This window comes from Saccopteryx leptura, chromosome 2 (genome assembly GCF_036850995.1).
Source record: "Saccopteryx leptura isolate mSacLep1 chromosome 2, mSacLep1_pri_phased_curated, whole genome shotgun sequence".
Lineage (NCBI taxonomy): Eukaryota > Metazoa > Chordata > Mammalia > Chiroptera > Emballonuridae > Saccopteryx > Saccopteryx leptura.
The window spans coordinates 132,099,238-132,122,444 of record NC_089504.1 but is presented as its reverse complement, the minus strand read 5'-3'; the positions used below and the strand labels follow the sequence as shown (position 1 = coordinate 132,122,444).

Here is a 23,207-nt window from a genome sequence, read left to right as displayed (position 1 = left end):
GTTAGTCTCCCCAGTACATAGGACACACTAGACTCCACATGGCTTTCCTCCATTTGGCTTCTTTGGCTGGATTGTTTGCAGATGGTGTTGGTTCCTTCCACTTTATCAATGCCTCCCTGAAGATCACAGTGAGGGCTAAAGTAGAGCCTTTCCTCATGTCCCCTTCCACATTAGTGTTGGGTCCTCATCTTGGAGGCTCCCAGACAAGCAGAACTATGGCCAACCCCCAAATCTGGCTTGAAGAAACATGCCAAGAAGTACTCCTTTTCATGCCTTGGCTTCCCTGAGGTTTAGGTGGAGGCAATATCTTGTTTCACTAAATATATCAACTTTGCTCTAAAATAAAAAAATGAGGCACGTGGATAGTATCAAAGAACCTCAATCCTAGAAAAGCATCGCATATATCTATATATCTCTTGGTTTCGAACCCTCTTGACTTCACAGCTTGGCCCATCCAGGCCTTCTTTGCCTTTAAGGAGGTGAATTGTTGACAAAGCAGAAGAATCTTGACAGAGAGCTTGCTAGAGGACATGCAGAAAGTCAAAGTCCTCCATCACCAGAGCTATTTTAGCCACTAGGCTCCTTAAGCATAGTTCCAAGGGCATATGAAACATTTTATTTATCTTTTTTTTTTTTTTTTTTTTGTACTTTTCTGAAGCTGGAAACGGGGAGGCAGTCAGACAGACTCCCGCATGCGCCCGACCGGGATCCACCCAGCACGCCCACCAGGGGCGATGCTCTGCCCACCAGGGGGCGATGCTCTGCCCATCCAGGGCATCACTCTGTCGCGACCAGAGCCATTCTAGCGCCTGGGGCAGAGGCCAAGGAGCCATCCCCAGCGCCCGGGCCATCCTATGCTCCAATGGAGCTTCGGCTGCGGGAGGGGAAGAGAGAGACAGAGAGGAAGGAGAGGGGGAGGGGTGGAGAAGCAGATGGGCCCCTCTCCTGTGTGCCCTGGCCGGGAATCGAACCCGGGACTTCCGCACGCCAGGCCGATGCTCTACCACTGAGCCAACCGGCCAGGGCCGGCATATGAAACATTTTAAAATGTTATTGGTTCAAAAAATATTATTGGTTTTAAAATATAAATATATGTGTATGTAATTAAGTGTTTATAAAACATCTTTTTAGTTTCATTACACTGTCATATTTAATATTCAAAATATTCTCATTACATTTAAATATATTAGATTTCATCTCAATGCATGATGATAGCTGAAAAATCACAGCCAACTGCACATTAAAAACAGTCATAGACCTGTGGTGGCGCAGTGGATAAAGCGTCGACCTGGAAATGCTGAGGTTGCCGGTTTGAAACCCTGGGCTTGCCTGGTCAAGGCACATATGGGAGTTGATGCTTCCAGCTCCTCCCCCCTGTCTCTCTCTCCTCTCTCTCTCTGTCTCTCTCTCTCTCCTCTCTAAAATGAATAAATAAAAATAAATTAAAAACAGTCATAGCCAGTTAATTTCCAAAGCAGAGTTATAAAAATCTTCAAATTATTATTTTTTTCCCTTTCAAATTATTTAAAGCAATACACTGAGTATGAGGGTGTTTTAATGTTGGATACAATTGGTATGAGGCCTCCAAAAAAGAATAAGCCTAGGACCTAAAAGGCTAGAAAGGGTCCTTTGCTGCCATAGCTGTCCTGTGTGACCTGTATCAGGATTGCCTCTCACCTTCCACCCCCAACCAGGTTTTCCTTGCAATATATTAAGCTGTGGCTCAGAAATCAAATCCTGATAACTTCGACGTTATCCAAGAGCCAGCTGTTCACATCTCACATCCTCCTTCCAGACTCTCAACCTTAAGCTGGAAGCAAAGATGGTCACCATTCCTGAGAATCACAATGACTGGATTGCGGGTTCTCCAAAGACAGGGTCATTTCCCAGATAATGTTTTATTATGCCTGGTCCCTGGGCCAGGAGCTGAGTGGAGGGGAGGGCAGAGGCCAAGTGAAAGATAAGAGATGGCTGTGTGCTAGGAACAGTAAGGGTGGGACAGTGCTCTTTAGCTGAATGAACTAAGGAAAGTAGTGTCTTAACTGAACTGACAAAAAATTGCCAGAGATGACCTCCTTAGCCCACACCATATGGATTTGGTACCTCCATGTCTCCATTTCTGCCACTTTTTCCACCACTCCTCAGAGCCCCACTTGCCTTCGCCTCCCACACAGTGCCACAGCACTGACTTATACATAATATTTCCCTTTGTTTTTATCCTGTGTGCTTTCAGGCTACTCACCGTATTCCAGTTACTTATTTGCCCATGTCTTTGATAAATTCAAGAGTTCCTGACCCCTACTGTGTGCTAGGCACCAGTCGTGGCTGTCTCAGCTTCTTGGCTCCCAAAGGACAGCGACAACACTTGGGAGTCTTCTCTGATTAGTGTCCAGGTCCATGGCTACCTGGCCATGGACCTGGTTCCAAAAATCATTTGGGAAGGTGTGGGTTTCTGTGTGAGACAGAAAAACTTTAAAATAAGCATACCTCTATTTTATTAAAAATATACAGTTTGGGGAAGGAGGAAAGTAGTGTTTCTCAATGTTCTAGGACTATTTAGCAACATCCTTGGTATTGAAAAACACCAACTGGGAACCTGAATTTGGAACAAGTTGCCATATGATTTTAGTCACCCTAAATTTTGAAAATCACTGGCTTGGGGATGGAGTGGGGATTGATTGTCTCGATCCTTCTGGCTTTTTAGGGTTCCAGGGAGAGACTTGCATGACTTTTTATGAACAAGTTCAGCTGACTCATCTGAGGCCTCTTGGCATTCCTTTCTTTGGGTTGCTGAGGCACTGAAAGAGTTAATACAGTTACAGGTGAGGGAACAGCAGGGACAAGGCCCCAGGATGTGAGTGCCCCCACCCAGCCCGTCCAAGAGCTTCCCAGGTCTTTTTTGGGCCCAGACTTGGCCTGGACATGGACCTACTGAACACACATTTCTACCACATCCCAAGGGCTCTGCTTCTTTTCTTGTGAGTCTGTCTCTTGTCATATTACAGAATACTTCCCTCTTCCTTCCCCTCACTCTTCCCTACTTCTTCCTACCCATCTCCATCACCATCTAATCTCCTTTCCAGAAACCAAGTTATAAACTGTCTCCTCTGTCTGTAGCATGTTGGACATCTATGTGAGTCAGCACTCGCTGCATCTCAGTGCACACATGTAAACCACTCTGAACTTGAGCTGTGCAGGAATAGGCCCCGAGTGAGGAAGGGTGGTTAGAGTGAAGGTTAAGATTCTTCTCCGTGTGTGCAGACATGTAGCTATCTTCCCTGTCAGATAGAAAGCCCAGGGGAGATGCTTGTGAGGCAAAGCAGAAAAAGATTTTGAAGGAGGGAGTCTGCTGGTTTTTCAGGGATATTATCTTCCTAGTGTCCCAAACCACAGTGGGAAGATGAATAGTCCTTCCCACATGCTGAGAGGACACCTGAGCAGGCCTGAGATGAGACAGGCTGTTATTGCCAGGCAGATCAGAAAAACGGGGCAGTCAGAGTGAGTTTGGTGGTCCTAGTTATGAAACTAGATGGTGCTGTGAACTAGACAGCACAGCCAGGAGAGCTGGTGAGGTCAGCAAGATCACGAAGAGGTAAGTGGCCTGAAACCACACGGCAGGTAACTTTGAGGATTCATGGTGGGCCAGGGACAGGCAGCCAAAGAGAAGATGCACTTTTGGGAGTGGAAGTAGAGTGTGTGTCTCCAGAGGGACACCCACACTGAGTGCTCACAAAGAAAGCAGCATGGCCACACCTCCACCTCCGAGGCAGCCATAGCCTAGGCAGTGGCAGAGAACTTTTTTTAAAGAGTGGTAGATCCTACCTAACTGGTGATGGTGCAGTGGATAGAGCATCGACCTGGGATGCTGAGGATCCAGGTTTGAAACCCTGAGATCACTGGCTTGAGCACAGACTCATCCAGCTTGAGTGCGAGCTCATCTTGCTTGAGCGCAGGCTCACCAGCTTCAATGCAGGGTTGCAGGCTTGAACGTGGGATCAAACATGATCCCATGGTCGCTAGCTTGAGCAAGGGGTCACTGGCTCGGCTGGAGCCTCCCAGTCAAGGCACATATGAGAAAGCAATTAATGAACAACTAAGGTGCCGCAAGTATGAGTTAATGCTTCTCATCTCTTTCCCTTCCTGTCTCTCTCCTATCTCTCTCTGTCTCTTTCTCTCACTAAAAAAAAAATAAAAGAAATAGTGGTAGATCCCCATGCTACAATAACAAGATCCCAAGACAACTCAGGGAGCCGCCACACTGAAACACTGAGGGCCAGTCTGACATGCAGGTAGGTGGTGCCTACATGTGGATAAAGAAGACAGAAGAAGCAAAGCTTTGCCTCTATACCTGGTAGAGAGATAAAGTGAATAAACTTGTGTAGAGTTGGAAAAGGGGGAAGAAAATTGTATTCACCTAAATTCCCCTGGAAAGGGAAAGCTGTCTTTGCTGGCAACAATATTTTGATAAGTGCTTAAGCCTGAAGCTGAGATCCCAGGGGAGGCCTGGGTGTGGGTGGAGTAGCTCTGCATGAGACAGGAAGGAGTTTTTGAATCTGCATGTTCTATCAAATAAGAGGCTGCTGTTTGGTGCTGTTCACTGTGAATCTCTTTCCACATCACCCCCTTAAATTTTCCAAAAGTTATTAACATCAATGAACTGTTTGGGGCCAAATGGAGCATGTACCCTTGATATTTATGTGTGTGAGAAGAACAAAGGGGCTGGGGCCTCTGATTCAAACAGATGCCAAGTAGAGCCCAGGCACTGGCAGGGATGCAGAGGGAGAAGAGAAGGAACTCAGGAGAGACACCACCATGGGGGCACCTTGGGCAAATTTTGCCAAATCTCAGGTCAGGGCACCATTTGACTTCTTGGCTCATTCATTGTGCCAGTGTTGTTTTGGTTCTCAGTTAATTGTGTGTGCTATAGCCAAATAAACTCAATAATAATAACACACATGCACACCCCTTAGAAACTCCAGAAACTGTATGCACTAGGTGGGCTATAATGCTAATATCCAGCTGGGACTCAGGCCAACTTCAGAGTGGAAGCCTAGCCAAGGACCAGCCTTCCCTGATGCTGCCATACTACCCTGTCTTACCTAAGTCCCTGTCTGGAGGAGGGCAGCAGCAAAAGCATCTTACAGCTCTTGGTTCTGTTTAGGTCTAGACTGGCAGGCTTTAGTGCCCGCTCCCTGTCAAAGATCTTTAGTTGGGGTAGGGCCAGGACCACAGGAGGCAGTTGGGATAGGTCATCTAGAAAAGCTGCTTAAGAGAGCCTTGAGTCTTCAATAATGACATCTTCAAGACAGGAGAGGCAAAGGAGAATTGAACCTTCTTAACCAGAAATGTTTATTGTTGGCCTATTGAGTCCTGCCTCCCTCTCCTCAGCTGCTGTTCCCAGAGACAGATCTTGAAGGCCTTACAGAAACAACAGTGCCAAAGACAGGCCCAGGCCCAAGTCTCAGGTTTATCATACACTTCGTGGTCTCCCTCATTTATCCATCCTGCACCTGGCTCTCTCTGAAAACAACCTCCAGACCTAGGGCGAGATACACTTCTTGAGCAATGAATGGGCAGCCCAGGAAGCAAGTAGAAGGAAAGATTTTGTAGTGATTTTCCAAGACACGATGGAAAGTCCTTTGAGAAAACTAGATTGGTATTGGCGTGGGACCCAAGCTGATGGCTGATGAGGCAAGCAAGCATCACTCTGTCTGATGTGGCATAATAAATGAGGTCATTACTAATGTTTGGAAATAGACCTCCTGGGTTGCTGGACAGAGACAGTGTATATTCTGGTCCCCGCCCTTGCTGGGCACATCTCCCTGAATCCAGATGAACCAGCCAGCCTCACACCTTACTGGGCCTTGAGGACCATCAGACTTTTATTGTAGGAGGAATGCACATCCAATACCAACAGCCGGGGAATATCTGGGCGCCACCCTAGCTCGTCCCAGGACAGGCTGGTGGAGGTCTTCTTTTCTATTGGGTGACTGGAGGACACCACGTCAGTCTTCCAAATAGCCTCCATATGGTTCCCCCGTTGGCTGGGGGTGGAAGAGTGGGGGTAGAGAGTATAAAAAAAGAGACAAAGAGTTAGACATATAGAGAAAAAGAGATTGAGAAGCAACAAGCTCTCCAGGGCCACAAGTTCAAGAAACTGTTATCTTCCCTTCTCAAAGAGTTGTCACCTCTTCCCCTAAACTCTTAAGTCTCAGTTCCCTGGGGCTCCTTTGGCTGAGGAGTGGCTGAAAGAGGCTCCCCTCGGCACAGGTCCTGGGGCTGAAGCCCTGAACTGGGCCATATTAGGGTGGGTGTGGACATGGGACTTCTGGGCTGCCCATAGGCTCACAGTGTCTCTTTTTGACCCTGGGGGTGACAAGTGGGAATAATCAGGCTTGTTTATATGGATGAATCAATGGCAAGCGCCAGACCAATGCTTAGGGTAGAAATGGTTGTAAATTCTAAGCTGTGGGTTCTCAGAATCTTTCGGCTGCATAGTTTGAAACATATTTAGTTAGACTGGCCACTGAAGACCACACACCACTGCACACACGCATACCCCCTCCTGAGCCAATGGCCAGAGCTGAGCAGGGCAGCTGAGAATACAGGTGCCTTGAAACTCATGGGGTGAGCCTTGCCTGTATGTGCACTTGAGTAGCTGCCAGACTTCCTAATGTGGCCACTCCTGCTCCCTGCCTACCTACCCAAACAGCTGGCTGTGCCCTTGGCTTCCCTGTACCTACTGGGCCATCTGCAGGGCCACACATTCCCGGTGCTTGGATGGAAGATGCTCTGGGGACTGCTTGCAGAAGGGGCTGCTGGAGTGGACACGCCGGAGTAAGGATGGGGACGGCTTGCTTTTCCTTGACTTTGGAGAAGTGACCACAGGGGTATGCAGGTGAATGTTCCGCTCCAGCTGCAGCTAGAAGAACCAACAAAGAGACATCAGGGAGACAGGAAGTTACCCCTCTCTAGGCCAGGAGGAGGCATTGCCTAACTCAGGGCTGAGCAGAGCAGGTGAGACCCAGGAATTGGAAACCCCTGAGACCCCAGGGTATCAAATTTCTTATAAATTCCTTGAATTCTTATTTACTAGATTAGTGCCTATCTTCCTTGCTGTGGAGAATCTGGACAATGGATAAAACAGCAAGGAAAAAACCAAAGGAAGCCAGAGCAGCTGGAACTCTTGAGGTACTTGCAGGGTTCAAGAACATGGGGCCAGGTTGTTCCTGGAATATTCTGGGTATATTTTCATCCAGTCCCCACCCAGGCACTGGGCAAGGAGCTGGGGGAGCCCTCAGCCACCAAAAGAAGTGTCATATGGTCCCTTCTGAACCTTAAAACCAATTTAGCGAGTTAAGACACAGGAAATGATTAGGACTAGTATAAGGTGACAGGAAGCTGAGTTGGGAGATGCCTTCTCTGCCAAAGCTCTCCCAACTGCCTGCTGCTGGCACTTACACAGAGTCCCGTAGCATACTGCTCCTCCCTGACTTAGTCCACTGCTGTTCAGGGCTCAAGAGGCTTACCTCCCATCCCAACCCCAGGGGAGATCTCAGCAGGTTTTGAGTCACTGCTATGGGATTCTCCAATCCCTGCAAGCTGTGGGATAGCCCCTGAGCACCATGTCAGCATTCACTGCTTCTCTGCCCCAGTAACAGGGGAAGGAATAAAGGAAACTGAAGCCAGCCCTCAGTAAAAACGAGTCAAACCCAACAAATGGATTCAAAATAAATTTGGACTCTCGATAGCAATGCTAAAACCTAGAAGACAATGTGCAGTGTATTCAAAATCGTGCGGGAAAATGAAATCTTCCATATCCAGGCAACTGTCAATTAAGAACGAATAAACTAAGTAAAGATATTTTCATACAATGAGGGCCTCAGTGATTTTATCTGCCAGGCACCCTCTGTCAGGAAGTGACTAGAGGAGATGCTCCATGAAAACAACGGCGATGTGGCATCTAGCAATCAGGGGAGTTGTCCCCGGAGGGAAGCAAAGCGAGCCCTCAGCACAAGGGTGAAGAGGACAGCTGTGCCCAGGCCTAGAAAACTTACAGGAGCAGGCAGAGAGCGCAGCTGAGAGAGCCTCAGTGAAGAGCTGGGCCAGCGGGCTCCAGCTAGCTCCCCTCCAGAAGAGTCTTCTGTGGCTCATTTTTGAAAGTCTTTCTTTATTGCTTTCCCCAAATATGGAGATTGGAAAGTTGCCCTTCCTTACACTCAGGCCAGTCCTGCCTTTACCTCTTCCTGGTTCAGAGGCTTTAACCTGTTCTCTCTCTCTCTCTCTTTTTTTTTTTTGTATTTTTCTGAAGCTGGAAACGGGGAGGCAGTCAGACAGACTCCCGCATGCGCCCGACCGGGATCCATCCGGCACGCCCACCAGGGGGCGATGCTTTGCCCATCCGGGGCGTCGCTCTGTTGCGACCAGAGCCACTCTAGCGCCTGGGGCAGAGGCCATGGAGCCATCCCCAGTGCCCGGGCCATCTTTTGCTCCAATGGAGCCTCGGCTGAGGGAGGGAAAGAGAGAGACAGAGAAGAAGGAGGGGGGGGTGGAGAAGCAGATGGGCGCCTTTCCTGTGTGCCCTGACCGGGAATTGAACCCAGGACCCCCGCACGCCAGGCCAACGCTCTACCACTGAGCCAACCGGCCAGGGCCTAACTTGTTCTCTTACCATCTACCCCTTTTGACCCCAGTCACACCCCACTTTCCTACTGGCTCATTTCCTGGCTCCATCCCTACTACTGGCTGCACTGATGCCAGAGATCACCAGGCAGGGGGCCCACCTTGGGGAACATGGTCACCATGCTGCTCAGGCACTCCTGGCGCCTCTCCTTTAGATCCTTCTGCTTGTTCGTCCAGGCCTGTAGGCGGAGATACTGCAGGTGGTCAATGTTCTCCAGGAAGATGTGGAGATTCTGGGTCTTGTAAGCAGCCCCCATTTCTCGCATGGCTTGTATGTGGTCGATCACTTCTTGTCTGGAAAGAAAGGGAAATCATTTAGTGAGTGAAGGGATCTCCTTCCCCCCCAAGACTGTTAACCAGAGATGACTTTACATTTGTAATTCCTGCGATCAAGAAGAGAAGTGGACCCTGGCCGGTTGGCTCAGCGGTAGAGCGTCGGCCTGGCGTGCAGGAGTCCCGGGTTCGATTCCCAGCAAGGGCACACAGGAGAGGCGCCCATCTAACTTCTCCACCCCTCCCTCTCTCCTTCCTCTCTGTCTCTCTCTTCCCCTCCCGCAGCCGAGGCTCCATTGGAGCAAAGTTGGCCTGGGCGCTAGGGATGGCTCTGTGGCCTCTGCCTCAGGCGCTAGAATGTCTCTGGATGCAACCGAGTGATGCCCCAGAGGGGCAGAACATCACCCCCTGGTGGGCATGCCAGGTGGATCCCGGTCGGGCGCATGCGGGAGTCTGTCTGACTGCCTCCCTGTTTCCAGATTCGGAAAAATGAAAAAAAAAAAAAAAGAAGAGAAGTGGAGGGTGATGAGAACTAGAGAAGACAGCAGAGAACGGTCAGGTGAGAAGCCTTGGGCCTGGGCTGGAAATAGGAAGAAAGTAAGGCAAATGAGGGAGCATATTAGGTAGGTTATGGAAGGGGGGTAGGAAGAGAGAAAGAAATAAGGAAGTGGCTTAAGAGAAAAGGCCCACTACAGGGAGAACAACGTGTAAGTACCCTGCCTCCCACGTCTTCAGGGTTTCCCAAGGCTTAAGGGGGACCTTTTCCAGGCCTGGGGTGATTGTCCTTGTTCCCTTCCCCATGCTCCTCTTTTCCCTTTGGGTTTGAGCTGTGCCCACACACTGTATGGGTGTGGGTGGATCCTGGGTGGGTGCCAGGGAGGACCTACCGGAGGCTCTGGAAGCGTCTGTAGAAGATATACTTATGGCACAGGCTCTGCAGCCTGAGTATATTCAGCTCCATGGCGGTAGTGGTGAGGTCCAGGGCCTTGCTGCGCAGGTAGTGGGGCAGCCCTGGCTCAGCAGCCTCACTCAGGAGCTGCAGGTTCTTCCTCTGGGCCTCCACGTCCATGTGGTATACCTTCCCCTTCAGAGTTATCGAGGATATATGCAAAGGGGGCTGGGTTACCTTTCGGATGAAGGCCCCTCTGATAGGAACAGAGGCTGATTTCTTGGGCTTTGTGGGAACCCGGCAGGTCTGTGGTTTCTGGGTAAACTCAGTTGAACTCATGGTCCTCTGTTTTCCTGGGGCAGGCTGATGGGTATTAGGGGACCTGGGTAAGGGTGGCCTCCTGACCTGGCAAGCAGATCGGGCCTGGCGGGGGGGTGATGCCAGTGATGCCTTCTCCAAGTCCCTCCATCGACTGGTGGTCACAAAGAGCATCCTCTCTTCCTCCTCCTTTGGCTGCTCTAGCTCCTTCTGTGGGCCCCCTTCCTCCTTTTCTGGCCGGACCAATCTCCGCTGCTGCTCCTTTGCCACCTCCTCCATCTCCCAGTGCCTCAGCTTCTCCTGGTGCTCCTGCTCCAGCAGGGCCCACTTCTTCTGTCGCTGCAGCCACCTCTCCTCTTCCTCTTGCCACTGCTGCCTCCGCCTCTCCCAGCTGAGTTCCTCTTCCCAGTGTTCTACCTTGCTTTCCAAGGCTACCATCCTGGAGCTCTCTGGAGACAGCTGCTCCCTAAAATGGTGCTTCACTTGGAGTCCTCCTTTCTCTTGGGCTTCTCCCTGGAAGAAGTCCTTCTGGTCTTTGAGTTCATGGCCTGAGCTCTCTGCCACTGGTATTTCCCATTTCTGAGGAAACTTGTGGTCTACCAAGGATGGCAACTCAAGCTGAAGACTTCCAGCATCCCTGCTGCTGTATACATCTGCAATCCTTGAATGAATAGTCATGGTGGAAAGTGGCTGATATATCAAAGACCTAGCAGCACTATCCCCAGCTGTGGCCATGGAATTTAGGGAAAGTGGTGAAAACAACTGATCCTCCTTCTTGGGTTCCTGTTGGGTTTCCTCCATGACTGATTCTTTCTTTGGGAGGTTCTCAGGGGAGCCTGGAGAGTCAACAGAGATTTTGGCCAGGTCTTCTGTTTTACCTCTAGCATATTGAGCCTTCTTCAGCTGGAACTCTAAGGTATGCTTTATCAGGAGAAGGTCCTGGTACTTTTCCCCTAGAATTTCTACCTGCCTTAGTAGAGCATCCCTCTTACTCTCAAGGACTTGGATGGACTGCTGGAAATATAGCCTCTGGCTCCTGAGTTCTTTGGTCATCTCTATTTTCAGCTGCCAGTATTTGGTCTCCAGACTGCTATTCTCATTGTACTGGAGGATCAAGGCCTTGTTGAGGTTCTCCACAACAGCATACATATACCTGATAGCCCTGACCTCCCCCTGGTTGAACATAGCAGAGTCCAGGAGTTCCTGCAGCATGGACTTCACCTCAGAAACCCTCATGGAGGTAGTATTTTTGTCCTGAAGCATCTTTTTCGGGCTCAGTGGCTGATAGTAAGGTGTAGATTTTTGTAGGCTTTGTTGCCTCCAGCCTTGCCAGAATATGTGTCTGGGCACTAGAAGAAGTAGAGAAAACAAAGGCAACAAGCTCCCATGGGTCCAGGTGCCGCTTGGCCAAATTCCCATGCAGCCCTCCGAGAGCTTTGACAAGAAAGGAGCTGGGGCTATATGTGAAGCCAGGGGAGTTATTGTCAGGAGAGATCTTTGCCAGACTCAGAGCTTGCCCAGGGCTTAGCTGTCAGGGCCCAGAGGGGCCTGGAACTATTCAATCCAGTTCAACTCAATTCAGAGTACTGCTGATCCTCCTTATTTCCCTGGAGTTAAGTTATTGTTCTAATCATGCTACTTCCCAGCCTCAATACCTGTGTTTACCAACTATCCAAACTTTGGTAGGGTGTTGGCCTGGTGTATGACTGTCCTGGTTTCTAGAGAAGTGACCATCTGCTTCTCTCCCTCTCCCCTTTTTCACCCTCTTCCCCTCTTTTAGCTAGTGACTTGATTGGTTCGAGCATCAGTACTGGGCACTGAGGATAACTCAGTTGGTCAGAGCGTGTCAGCCTCTGGTGGCTAAAAATAGCTTGGTACTTGAGCATCAGCCCCAGATGGGGTTGCTGAGTGGATCCCAGTCAGGTGCATGCGGGAGTCTGCCTCACATCTCTCCTTCTCTCACTTAAAAACAACAACTTTGGAAGCCTACCTGGCACTTAGATTCCAGATCACTTGGGAAGCTTTATTTCCCTTTCTGGTTATCACTGGACTGTGTTTGTAGAGAATCACATCAACCTGTAACTGTTACATGTGTTTGTTTGTTTTAGTGACTAATATCTTTTTCCAGAAGTTACAAACTCCTTTGATATCTTTTTTTTTACAGAGACAGAGCGAGAGTCAGAGATAGGGATAGATAGAGACAGACTGACAGGAATGGAGAGAGATGAGAAGCATCAATCATCAATTTTTCATTGTGGCACTTTAGTTGTTCATTGATTGCTTTCTCATATGTGCCTTGACCAGGGGTCTACAGCAGACTGAGTAACCCCTTGCTCAAGCCAGAGACCTTGGGTCCAAGCTGGTGAGCTTTGCTCAAAGCACATGAGCCCGAGCTCAAGCTGGCGACCTCGGGGTCTCGAACCTGGGTCCTCAGCATCCCAGTCCGATGCTCTATCCACTGCGCCACCGCCTGATCAGGCTCCTTTGATATTTTGATGAAAGGGAACCTTCTCCCCAGAAAAATATCCATAAACACAGATTCTTCACTCTGTGTTTAAACCGTTCATAGGTGTCAGCTCCTCAGGGCTGGGCCATGGTCATATTTGTATCCCCTTGGATCTACCCTGGAATGATTATCTTGGAGCATCCATTCATTTGCCTGTTCGACGAACATTACTGGAAAAATAAAGAACATTGGCTAACTTTGGGTGAAGGCTAGAGGAAATATGGAAATTGAATGACACTGAAGTCAAGCTAGTATCAAGGTAATCTTGACAGAGAGTTTGGTTCTAGTGGTTCAGAGCTTGGATTCTGGAATCAGATAACTTAGGCATGGATCCCATCCTTATCACTTGCTTTGGGCAAGTTTCCTAACTTCTCAGTACCTCTACTTCTGAAAAATGAGGGTAATCATAACATCTAACTCATACTATTTAACTTAAAGCATGTTTAGTGCCATAGTATGAGATAATTCAATAATACCTAAAAAGAAATGAGTAAGACACAGCCTTTGCCCTCTAGGAGCATATAATCCAGCAGGGAAATAAGTATGCCAATAACTATATTTGGAGAAATAATATGTTAAGGATTGTAGGAGAGACTGTCTCCTTTTCATCCACCTTTCCCTGCTTCCTCCCTGCCCCGACTATGCATCAGGCTTGATGATAAGGAACCTGGCCATAAAAATCAATGATAAAATGCTTTAAAGATTTTAATTATTAATTTTACAGAAAGGATGGGGGAACTAAAAGTAATATGGTATAACAATAAATTGATGGGTTATAAGTACATGTAATATAGATAATGATCATTGATATATTATGTGATATAAAGATATATATAAAAGTAGTTGCACTCTAGTTGTTCATTGGTTGCTTGTTATATGTGCCTTGACCAGGCAAGCCCAGGGTTTCGAACCAGCAACCTCAGCATTCCAGGTCGATGCTCTATCCACTGCACCACCACACGTCAGACAATAACTAAATGCTAATGTTAGCTATTGTTTATTAAGCCATGAGCATGTTCTAGGTATCATGCCAGATGTCTGTACCAAGTGGAACCCCGCAAACGGGCAATGTCCTCTCCATTTTGTATATGAGGAAATTGAGGTTCAGAAAGATGAAGTAACTTGCCCAAAGTCACACAGCCAGAAATAGGCACATGGGATTCAAACTCAGGTCTGTCTGACTCTAAGGCCCATGCTATAGGATAAGATTAAGAAGCCATACCTGGCTCTGGCCAGTGGATAGAGCGTAGGCCCAGTCTATGGACGTCACGGGTTCAATTCCTGGTCAAGGCACAGAAGAAGTGACCATCTGCTTCTCTCTGCCCTCCCCCTTTTTTCCCTCTTCCCCTCCTGCAGCCAGTGGCTCAATTGACTTGAGCGTTGGCCCCGTGTACTGAGGATAGCTTTGTTGGTCTAGCGTCAGCCTTAGGCTTTAAAAATAGCTCAGTACTCGAGCATTGGCCCATGATAGGGGTTGCTGGGTGGATCCTAGTCAAGTGCATGTGGGAATCTGCCTCACTATCTCTTTTCCTCTCACCACCCTCCCCCCATAAAAAGAAAAGAAAAAAACGCCATGCCTGTCCAATGGTGACAGCAGATAGAGCATCAACCTGGAATGCTGAGGTCCCAGGTTTGAAACCTTGAGGTCGCTGGCTTGAGTGCAGGCTTATCTGGCTTGAAAACAGGCTCACCAGCCTGAGCACAGGATCGTGTTGCTGGTTTGAGTCTGAGGTTACTGGCTTGAGCCCGAGGCTGCTGGCTTGAGCAAGGGGTTGCTGGCTCAGCTAGTGCCCCCCTCCCCCATCAAGGCACGTATGAGAGCAATCAATGAACAACTAAAATGACGCTACTACGAGTTGATACTTCTCATCTCTCTCCCTTCTTGTCTCTCTCTCTCTCTCAAAAAAGAAAAGGAAAAAGAAAAAATGCTCTGGCCGGTTGGCTCAGCAGTAGAGTGTTGGCTTGGTGTGTGGAAGTCTCAGGTTCAATTCCCGGTCAGGGCACACAGGAGAAGTGACCATCTGCTTCTCCACCCCTCCTTTTTCTCTTTCTCTCTCTCTTCCCTTCCCATAGTCATGTCTCCAATGGGTCAAGCAAGTTGGCCCCAAGCACTAAGGATGGCTCCATGGCCTTACCTCAGGTGCTAAAATAGCTCAACTGGCAAGCAACAAAGCAGCAGCCCCAGATGGGCAGAACATCGCTCAGTAGGGGGCTTGCCAGGTGGATCCTGGTCAGGGTGCATGCAGAAGTCTATCTCTCTGCCTCATTGCCTCTCACTTAATATAAAAAAAAGAAAGAAAGAAGAGAGAGATAGAGAGAAAGGGAGAGAAAGGAAAAGAAGGAAAAGAAAGAAAAGAAAAGAAACTCCCCCAAATCTAAATGAATAAATAAAAAGAAGCCGCCTGACCTGTGGTAGTGCAGTGGCTAGAATGTCAACCTGGAACGCTGAGGTCACTGGTTTGAAACCCCAGGCTTGCCTGGTTAGGGCACATACGACAAGCAATCAATGAACAACTATGACCTCACTCCCTCTCTCCCTCTCTCCCTAAAATTAATAAATAAAATTTTTTTTAAAAAACTTAAAAAGAAGCTAGAAAACCTAAGTGTAAGTTTCGCCACAAGCTTTTCTTGTGGTCTCCTCTCTTGGGCTTCAATGTTCTTATCTACAAAATATAGGAGTTAGATAATCTCAGGTCACTTCTAGTGCTGATAGGAGTAAAATACCAAGGTTGAACCTTGTTGCTGACTGACTACTTCTAGAATGGCCACAACTGAGAAGGTTCTGGAACCTTTGGCTGAGTCTCACCAGACTTTTGGGTCTGTGGCTGGGTTTGCAGTAAGGAAAAGAAGCTTGTAGCCTCAGGCTCTAGCTACAAGCTCCAGCCTTTCTGGCTTTGTTCCCCAGAACTTGCATGAGGCCACAGCTCTAGGGAGCACCAATAGGATCCTGTCTCCACATCACCCCTTCCTCCAGTCCTGAGAGACAGCTCAGAACTGCCTCAGTGCTGCCTGACCAGGCAGTGGCGCAGTGGATAGAGCGCCGGATTGGGACACAGAGAACCCAGGTTCAAAACCCTGAGGTGACCAGCTTGAGCGCGGGCTCACCAGCTTGAGCACAGGGTTGCTGGCTTGAGTGTGGGATCATAGACATGACCCCATGGTCGCTGGCTTGAAGCCCAAGGTCGCTGGCTTGAGCAAAGGGTTACTCGCTCTGCTGTAGCCCCCCAGTCAAGGCACATATAAGAAAGCAATCAATGAACAACTAAGGTGCCGCAACCAAGAATTGATGCTTCTCATCTCTCTCCCTTCCTGTCTGTCCCTCTCTTTGACTCTCTGTCTCTGTCAAAAATAAAATAAAATATAACTGCTCAGAAAAAAAAAAAAATAACTGCTCAGTGCCATTTTGGGTTCAATATCCCAACCCCTCACCACTACCCATTTATCTCAGAAAAAGCTTTCCTTTTATCTGAGTCAGAAAGATCCCCACAGACCCTGGTATGTAACTTCTCCCCTGAGATGGCGTCCACCCTCCCAGGCCCCCTCCTGGGTACTCCAACCTACTTTGTGCCCTTTTCTTTTGTCCATCAATTAGAGTGGAGCAAAGGGAAATGAGAGACTCGATGCCTCCTTTGGCAGCGATGAGGGAGAGAGGTAACACCTTCTCCATCACTTCAATCCATTTGTCCATGCCTTCTTCTTCATTCTCACTCTTCTTGTTCCTGATCTCATTGGTCAGACTATCACCTGGAGAGGGAGTGGGAGGTTTAGGCTGAGAATAATCTACCTTCTAGGGAGCCCTAAGCAGCCCTATCGCAGAGGGGTGACAACAGCAGGCTTTGAGGTCAAATTGGTTTCACTTCTTACTAGCTGTGTGATATTGAGCATGTCACTTATTCCCCTGAGCCTCAGTATCCTTGCCTATAAAAGGATTGAGTGGAGATTAAATGAAATAGTATCTGTGAAATGATCAATATGAGGCCTGTCATGTAAAAAACATATAATAGACAGTATTGTTGTACTATAGGGCCATGGATATGTCTGCCTTGTTAGTGTTCTATCCCCATATTGCCTAGGCCAATACCTGGATAATTAAACGAATTAACTGGAGTCAATAGCCCTGCTTAGTTCTTGGGGGCAGCTGAAGAACCATTGTTCTGAGAGCTCCTTGGCGTCAGGGCAGCGTGAGGGGGTGGGGCACATCCCTATACCACCTTCCTTCCACATTGCAGTCAGCTACCACACTTCACAGCAGACTAAGGTCTTATAATGGGGAAACTCTAATAATAGAGGTAAGCACCGGGCTCCAGTGCTGCATGCAAGCTGGTCCACACCCAAATGACTATACTAGGAAAATAAATGATCAACAAAATGAAAAGACAACCAACCTAATGAGAAAAAATATTTGTAAACCATATGTCTGATAGTGTTAATATCCAAAATATATAAGGAACTCATACATTCAGTAACAACAACAAATCCAATTTAAAAATGGGCAAGGCCCTAGCCGGTTGGTTCAGCAATAGAGTGTTGACCCGGTGTGTGGAAGTCCCAGGTTTGATTCCTGACCAGGGCACACACAGAAGAAGCGACCGTCTGCTTCTCCACCCCTCTCGCCGTCCCTCTTCTCCCCCCCCCCCCCCCGCAACCATGGCTCAATTGGTTCGAGAGTTGGCCCTGGGCGCTGAGAATAGCTCAGTTAGTCCAAGCATTGGCCCCAAACGGGTTGCTGGGTGGATCCTGGTCAGGGTGCATGCAGGAGTCTGTCTCACAATCTTCCCTCTTTTCACTTTAAAAAAAAGAAAAGAGAAGGCCCTGGCTGGTTGGCTCAGTGGTAGAGCGTCGGGCTGGCATGCAGGAGTCCCAGGTTTGATTCCCGGCCAGGGCACACAGGAGAAGCGCCCATCTGCTTCTCCACCCCCTCCTCCTTCCTCTCTGTCTCTCTCTTCCCCTCCCGCAGCCAAGGCTCCATTGGAGCAAAGGTGGCCTGGGTGCTGAGGATGGCTCTATGGCCTCTGCCTCAGGCACTAGAATGGCTATGGTTGCAGCAGAGCGACGCATGATGGGTGGATCCTGGTCGGGCGCATGCGGGAGTCTGTCTGACTGCCTCCCCGTTTCCAACTTCAGAAAAATATTAATACAAAAAAAAAAGAAAAGAGAAGAAAAAGAATTAAGTGTTGGTGAGGATGTTGAGAAAAGGGAACTCTCATTGGTTACCAGGAGGTGGGAAGTGGGAATAAATGAGGAAATATTGGTCAAAGGGTACAAACTTTTTTTTTAAGATTATTTATTTTTTTATTCATTTTCGAGGAGAGAGAGAAAGAAAGAAGGGGGGAGGAGCAAGAAGCATAAACTCCCATATGTGTCTTGAACAGCCAAGCCCAGGATTTCTAACTGGCAACCTCAGCATTCCAGGTGGACACTTTACCCACTGTGCCACCGCAGGTCAGGCCTCAAACTTTTGATTATAAGATAAATAAGTTCTGGGGATCCAATGTGCAGCATGGTGACTATAGTTAATAATACCGTAATGTATACTTGAAATTTGCTAAGATTTCAAGTATGTGTTCTCATCACATAAAAAAAGGGGTAACTATGTGAGGTGATAAATATGTTAAGTATCTTGATTGTGCCTGACCAGGTAGTGTCATCTCAATACACCCAAGTTGTTGGTTTGATCCCCAGTCATTGCACATGGAAGGATCAACCAATGAATATATAAATAAGGGAAAACAAATCGATGATTCTCTCCCACTTCCTCTCTCTCTATCTCTAAAATCAATCAATAATTTTTTTTTTTGTATTTTTCTGAAGTTGGAAACGGGGAGGCAGTCAGACAGACTCCCACATGTGCCCGCCCGGGATCCACCTGGCATGCCCACCAGGGGGCGATGCTCTGCCCATCTGGGGCGTCGCTCTGCTGCAACCATAGCCATTCTAGTGCATGAGGCAAAGGCCATGGAGCCATCCTCAGCGCCCGGGCCAACTTTGCTCCAATGGAGCCTCGGCTGCAGGAGGGGAAGAGAGAGACAGAGAGGAAGGAGAGGGGGAGGGGTGGAGAAGCAGATGGGCGCTTCTCCTGTGTGCCCTGGTCGGTAATCGAACCCGGGATGCCTGCATGCCAGGCCGACGCTCTACCACTGAGCCAACGGGCCAGGGCTCAATAAAAATTTTTTTAAGTAATTTGATTGTGGTAATCATTTCACAATATATATGTATATCATTGTACACTTGAAATATACACAGTGTTGCCTGACCTGTGGTGGTTCAGTGGATAAAGGAAGCACTGACCTAGAATGCTGAGGTTGCCGGTTCAAAACCCTGGGCTTGCCCAGTCAAGGCACATAAAAGAAGCAACTACTACATGTTAATGCTTCCAACTCCTCTCCCCCCTTTCTCGCTCTCTAAAATCAATAAATAAAAGCTAGCCCTGGCCGGTTGGCTCAGCGGTAGAGCGTCCGCCTAGCGTGTGGAGGACCCGGGTTCGATTCCCGGCCAGGGCACACAGGAGAAGCGCCCATTTGCTTCTCCACCCCTCCGCCGTGCTTTCTTCTCTGTCTCTCTCTTCCCCTCCCGCAGCCAAGGCTCCATTGGAGCAAAAGATGGCCCGGGCGCTGGGGATGGCTCTGTGGCCTCTGCCTCAGGCGCTAGAGTGGCTCTGGTCGCAACATGGCGACGCCCAGGATGGGCAGAGCATCGCCCCCTGGTGGGCAGAGCGTCGCCCCATAGTGGGCGTGCCGGGTGGATCCCGGTCGGGCACATGCAGGAGTCTGTCTGACTGTCTCTCCCTGTTTCCAGCTTCAGGAAAAAATAAATAAATAAATAAATAAATAAAATCAATAAATAAAATCTTAAAAAGAAAAAAAGAAATTTACACAGTGTTATTTGTCAAATCTCAATAAAACTGAAAAATTAAATGAAATAGCTAGGGTGGGTTTGAATTTAGTTTCTATCGTGCTAAAAAATGAAATATAATGGACCCATGACTTCATCACATATAGCAGCTAATGTTACATTCCTGACAATTACATATTTGCCACTCTGGGGAGTGAAGGTGATGTGTTGTGACATGAGTGGGAGAACATTTCACTGGAGAGGCACACTGCACTGCTCCCTCTCCGCCTGCCTCCCTGCACGCCCTGCCCAGAGAACGCGGTGGTGAAAGGAAGAGGCTGAGCGAGCAGGAAAGCACCTGCCCTCAGGACTACACACAGCCTGCAGACTCACCCCAGTCTCCCAGCCAGTGGAGAATTTCGTATAAGTGCTTCTCTTTAGTTTTAGCATCTTTGGAGAAAGAAGCAATTTTCTCTAACAAGGTGAATCTATTCTTGCCCTTTTGTTCCATCTGGTGAGATTTGGCCTTTTCTTTTAAATCATATCCTAATTCTTCCTGGAAGCGGTTGATGACACAATTGACATTGTCCAAGATGTTGGAGAGCTGGGAAGAAATATCCTATATGGAAGACAGAAGACTGTAGAGTTTAGAGGTGTGAGCTCTGGAGCCAGATGCCACGTTCTAGTAGTGTAATCTTAGATAAATCATTCAACCTCTCGGGGTCTCTGTGTTCTTATTTGTAAAGTGGGAAGCATTATAGTACCTATGCAGTGGTGGGATTCAGCCGGTTTGACCGGTTCAGCAGAACCAATACCTAATTTTTTGTTGAGTTCAGCGAACTGGCTGTTAAAATGGCACTTGTAATCAGGGTTCTCTCTAAGGTGGGTGCCTGGGCAACTGCCCAATGTGGAAATCACAAATTTACATTTCTTACTCTTTTTTAATGTTTATCTGTGCAATAGCGTATTCTAAGTGCCCATAGTAATGTTCATTCTGTCCATAGGTAAAGGAATGGGATCCTACTCCTACAGTGAAAAGATGGTTAAGGATAAATCACACAGCCGATGATGCTCGGATAAAAGTGAAGAAAACTGCAAGTAAGGACACCAATCAAGAAGCAATATGGGCCTGACCAGGCGGTGGCACAGTGGATAGAGCATTGGACTGGGATGCGGAGGACCCAGGTTCGAGACCCGGAGGTCGCCCAGCTTGAGTGTGAGCTCATCTGGTTTGAGCAAAGCTCACCAGCTTGGACCCAAGGTCGCTGGCTCAAGCAAGGGGTTGCTCGGTCTGCTGAAGGCCCATGGTCAAGGCACATATGAGAAAGCAATCAATGAACAACTAGGGTGTTGCAATGCACAACAAAAAACTAATGATTGATGCTTCTCATCTCTCCGTTCCTGTCTGTCTGTCCCTGTCTATCCCTCACTCTGACTCTCTAAAAAAAAAAAAAAAAAAAAAAAGAAGCAATATGGGCGACTTCCCTGGCCCCTGTCTTGTGGACCAGTGAACCTTGCCCGGGATGCACTCTAAATAAAGCTTCTGCTCGTACATTAAAAAAAAAAAAGAAGAAGAAGCAATATGGAAATATCTTAAATAACAGTTTTATTGTTTTTTCAGTATTAATTAATATTTTTCATTAATATTTTAAAACTTTCTTATAACAATCAAGTTTTGTATACCTCTTTTATTGTTCTTATTTAAGTATTAAATGCATGAAATAATAAACTACCTTTCAGTATATCGTGTTTTTATACTTAAAACAGTCTTTAGGGCAGAGAACCAGTTGTTAAATTATTTGAATCCAACCACAGTACCTACATCACAGTATTTTTGTAAATATTAAATGAATTAATATTTGTAAAGCACTTAGAACAGTGTCTGGCACATACAATAATCACTGTCATTTTGATGATTAAGACCAGGTCAGGGAGAGAGTACTAGAAATCCATAGCAAACATTTATTCAGAATTTCAGAATTTGTTGGGGAATGTCTGGACATCACACAAGGATCCAGAGGCAACAGACTGGAAAAATTGGGCCCCAAGAAACTCTTAAGATTAGAGGTTCCCATAAAAAATACACTAGAGGCTCATGACCAGGCTGATTCCAGCCTTTTGCCATTTCACTGTGAGCTTCTAGGGCTCAGCTTGGGGCATTCTGACAGGTCAGCAAGAACAGACCCCAATCATCAACTCTGGGTCCCTCCTCTTGCCTTGCTTGGACCCACCCTATATGTCTAGGGCCATCCTAGGCTTTCTGCAGGCTGTTCCCTTCTGGGGTCCAGCCCTGCCTCAGGGGGGTGGCCACCCTGCAGAGGCCAGGTCCAGGGGGTGGATATTTGTATTAATCTGTCTGCAAAGCCAGTTTGCCACGTATCCCAGGACCCCGAAGTGCCCAGATCTTGAATCTTGACCAAATCTGGGATCAGTCCCCAGCTGCCACATCAGATCCCAACAGAAGCGTTAACTCCCTCATTTCCGGGGTTACCTCTTGAGCCCGAGTTAGCTGGGCAGCCTCAATCCTCGAGATGATGGCTTTCACTGATACAGGAGCCACCAACTGTGGGGGCTCATCTTTCTCCATTTGGGGCACTTCGTCAGTCACAAAGATGTCCTGTGTCTGTAGCACACAAGCCTGTCTGGACCCATGATGTTGGCTGCTTTAGAGTTAAAGGCACTGGGGCAGCTTCTGAGTACCCTATGTCTAGCACAGCTCCCAGTAACTGTCAGACATCAGGTTCCAACTGACCTTCTTTTCTCCAGTGACATCATCAGTTTGATTGGAAGAATGAATCCCTGTCATCTATCTGCTTGATTATCTAGCTGTTACCTAATACATATTAACTTTTAAAAAAATCATTAAATGTTTTGCTCCCAAACTGTTAATGGCTAAAAATAGGAAAAAGCAACAAGAAAAAGTTCTTTTCCCAAAGAGGACTTTAAAAAAGTTATAGCCAATCAATAACTAATGGAAATATGTTTGCTTTTGCACCAGGGACCAGGGCTCAATCAGCGCTTTCACTTACTGAAGGTGATCATCACAGCAAGAAGTCTTTTATTTTATTTATTTATTTTTTTTTCTGAAGTTGGAAATGGGGAGGCAGTCAGACATACTCCCGCATGCGCCCAACCGGGATCCACCCAGCATGCCCACCAGGGGGCGATGCTCTGCCCATCTGGGCCGTTGCTCTGTTGCAACCAGAGCCATTCTAGTGCCTGAGGCAGAGGCCATGGAGCCATCCTCAGCGCCCAGGCCAACTTTGCTCCAATGGAGCCTGGGCTGCAGGAGGGGAAGAGAAAAACAGAGAGGAAGGAGAGGGAGAAGGGTGGAGAAGCAGATGGGCGCTTCTCCTGTGTGCCCTGGCTGGGAATCGAACCTGGGACTCCTGCACGCCAGGCTGACACTCTACCACTGAGCCAACTGGACAGGGCCAGCAAGAAGTCTTTTAAAAACAAATGGTGCCTGGCCTGTTGGCTCAGCAGTAGAGCATTTGCCCAGCGTATGGAAGTCCCAGGTTCGATTCCTAGTCAGGGCACACAGGAGAAGTGCCCATCATCCCACAGCCAAGGCTCCATTGGAGCAAAGTTGACCCCGGGCACTGAGGACGGCTCCATGGCCTCCGCCTCAAGTTCTAGAATGGCTCCAGCCGCATGGGAACAATACCCCAGATGGGCAGAGCATTGCCCCCTGGTAGGCATGCTGGG

The 23,207-nt window shown here is 48.0% G+C and overlaps 1 protein-coding gene across 1 annotated transcript; it reads right to left on the bottom strand.

The window, feature by feature from the left end:
* Window positions 1–2,629: 2,629 nt before the first annotated feature.
* Window positions 2,630–22,086, bottom strand: FAM186B (family with sequence similarity 186 member B). The gene is made up of 8 exons (XM_066366512.1): window positions 21,991–22,086; window positions 19,893–20,118; window positions 16,230–16,412; window positions 9,843–11,511; window positions 8,784–8,976; window positions 6,744–6,922; window positions 5,859–6,044; window positions 2,630–2,798 (listed from the first exon to the last, which is right to left on the bottom strand). The coding sequence occupies exons 1-8, from the start codon at window positions 22,084–22,086 to the stop codon at window positions 2,630–2,632; spliced, it is 2,901 nt and encodes a 966-aa protein (XP_066222609.1).
* Window positions 22,087–23,207: the final 1,121 nt, after the last annotated feature.

What these genes read in the sequence shown, in the direction of transcription:
- FAM186B (XM_066366512.1), bottom strand. Translation starts at nt 22,086, where the DNA reads ATGGAGAAAGATGAGCCCCCACAGTTGGTGGCTCCTGTATCAGTGAAA. An exon ending in ACAAAAGAAAAGGGCACAAA is followed by an intron (nt 11,512 to 16,229) that starts GTAGGTTGGAGT and finishes TACTTCTTCTAG; the next exon opens with TGCCCAGACACATATTCTGG. An exon ending in GTGGCCCTGCAGATGGCCCA is followed by an intron (nt 6,045 to 6,743) that starts GTAGGTACAGGG and finishes TTCCACCCCCAG; the next exon opens with CCAACGGGGGAACCATATGG.